Source organism: Myotis davidii, unplaced genomic scaffold, assembly GCF_000327345.1.
Source record: "Myotis davidii unplaced genomic scaffold, ASM32734v1 scaffold332, whole genome shotgun sequence".
Classification (NCBI taxonomy): domain Eukaryota; kingdom Metazoa; phylum Chordata; class Mammalia; order Chiroptera; family Vespertilionidae; genus Myotis; species Myotis davidii.
Window position 1 is genome coordinate 4073794 of NW_006285779.1, and position 574 is coordinate 4074367.

Genomic DNA, 574 nt, shown 5'->3' on the forward strand with positions numbered 1-574 from the left:
GGGGCGGGGTTATATACACTGGGGTTCGCCTTCGCACGACACACATCGTCTTTCTACAGAGCAGCAGCCTGTTGGGCTTTTGTTTCTTCCTTTTTGCCAAGATCATCGTATTAAATAAATGTAGACTTTTTGCGGTTCTGTTCAGTTCCTGCCGGAGGAGGAGCTGGGGGTGGGGTGGGCGGCCCCCGCTTCCACCTCGTCGCAGCTCAGACCCTGCTCCTGCCGACGGCAGATCCAGAGTCTGTGTCGGGGGAGGGACGCACAGGAGAGCCTCCGATGGGTGGCGAGACAGGGAGCAGCGATGCAGAGCTCCGTGGGTCGGGAAAAGGACGGGCAGGAGGGAAGGCGGGGTGCGGGGTGTCACAGAGGCAGACGCTGAGGTAGGGGCGAGGTGGGGCTGAGTCTCCTCACTAGGAGGGGGTGCCTGGGCCCTGGGGAGCTGGCGCTCACTGGTGGAGTAGGCTCGGTGGGTGCGGGCTGCTGGGGCCTGCGTGCCTGGGGTCCCAACCTCGGAAGGACCAGACGACCCCCACCTTCCCCGCTAGAGCCCAGCCCCCACTCCACTCCACCTCTT

At 63.8% G+C, this 574-nt stretch overlaps 1 protein-coding gene across 1 annotated transcript in view; it reads right to left on the reverse strand.

The window, feature by feature from the left end:
* Positions 1-141: 141 nt before the first annotated feature.
* Positions 142-574, reverse strand: part of PAX2 (paired box 2) — an 85380-nt gene continuing 84947 nt past the window's right edge. Inside the window, exon 11 of the mRNA XM_015559276.1 lies at positions 142-241. Within this exon, the coding sequence (XP_015414762.1) occupies positions 142-241 (100 nt within the window). The remainder of the gene's footprint in view (positions 242-574) is intronic.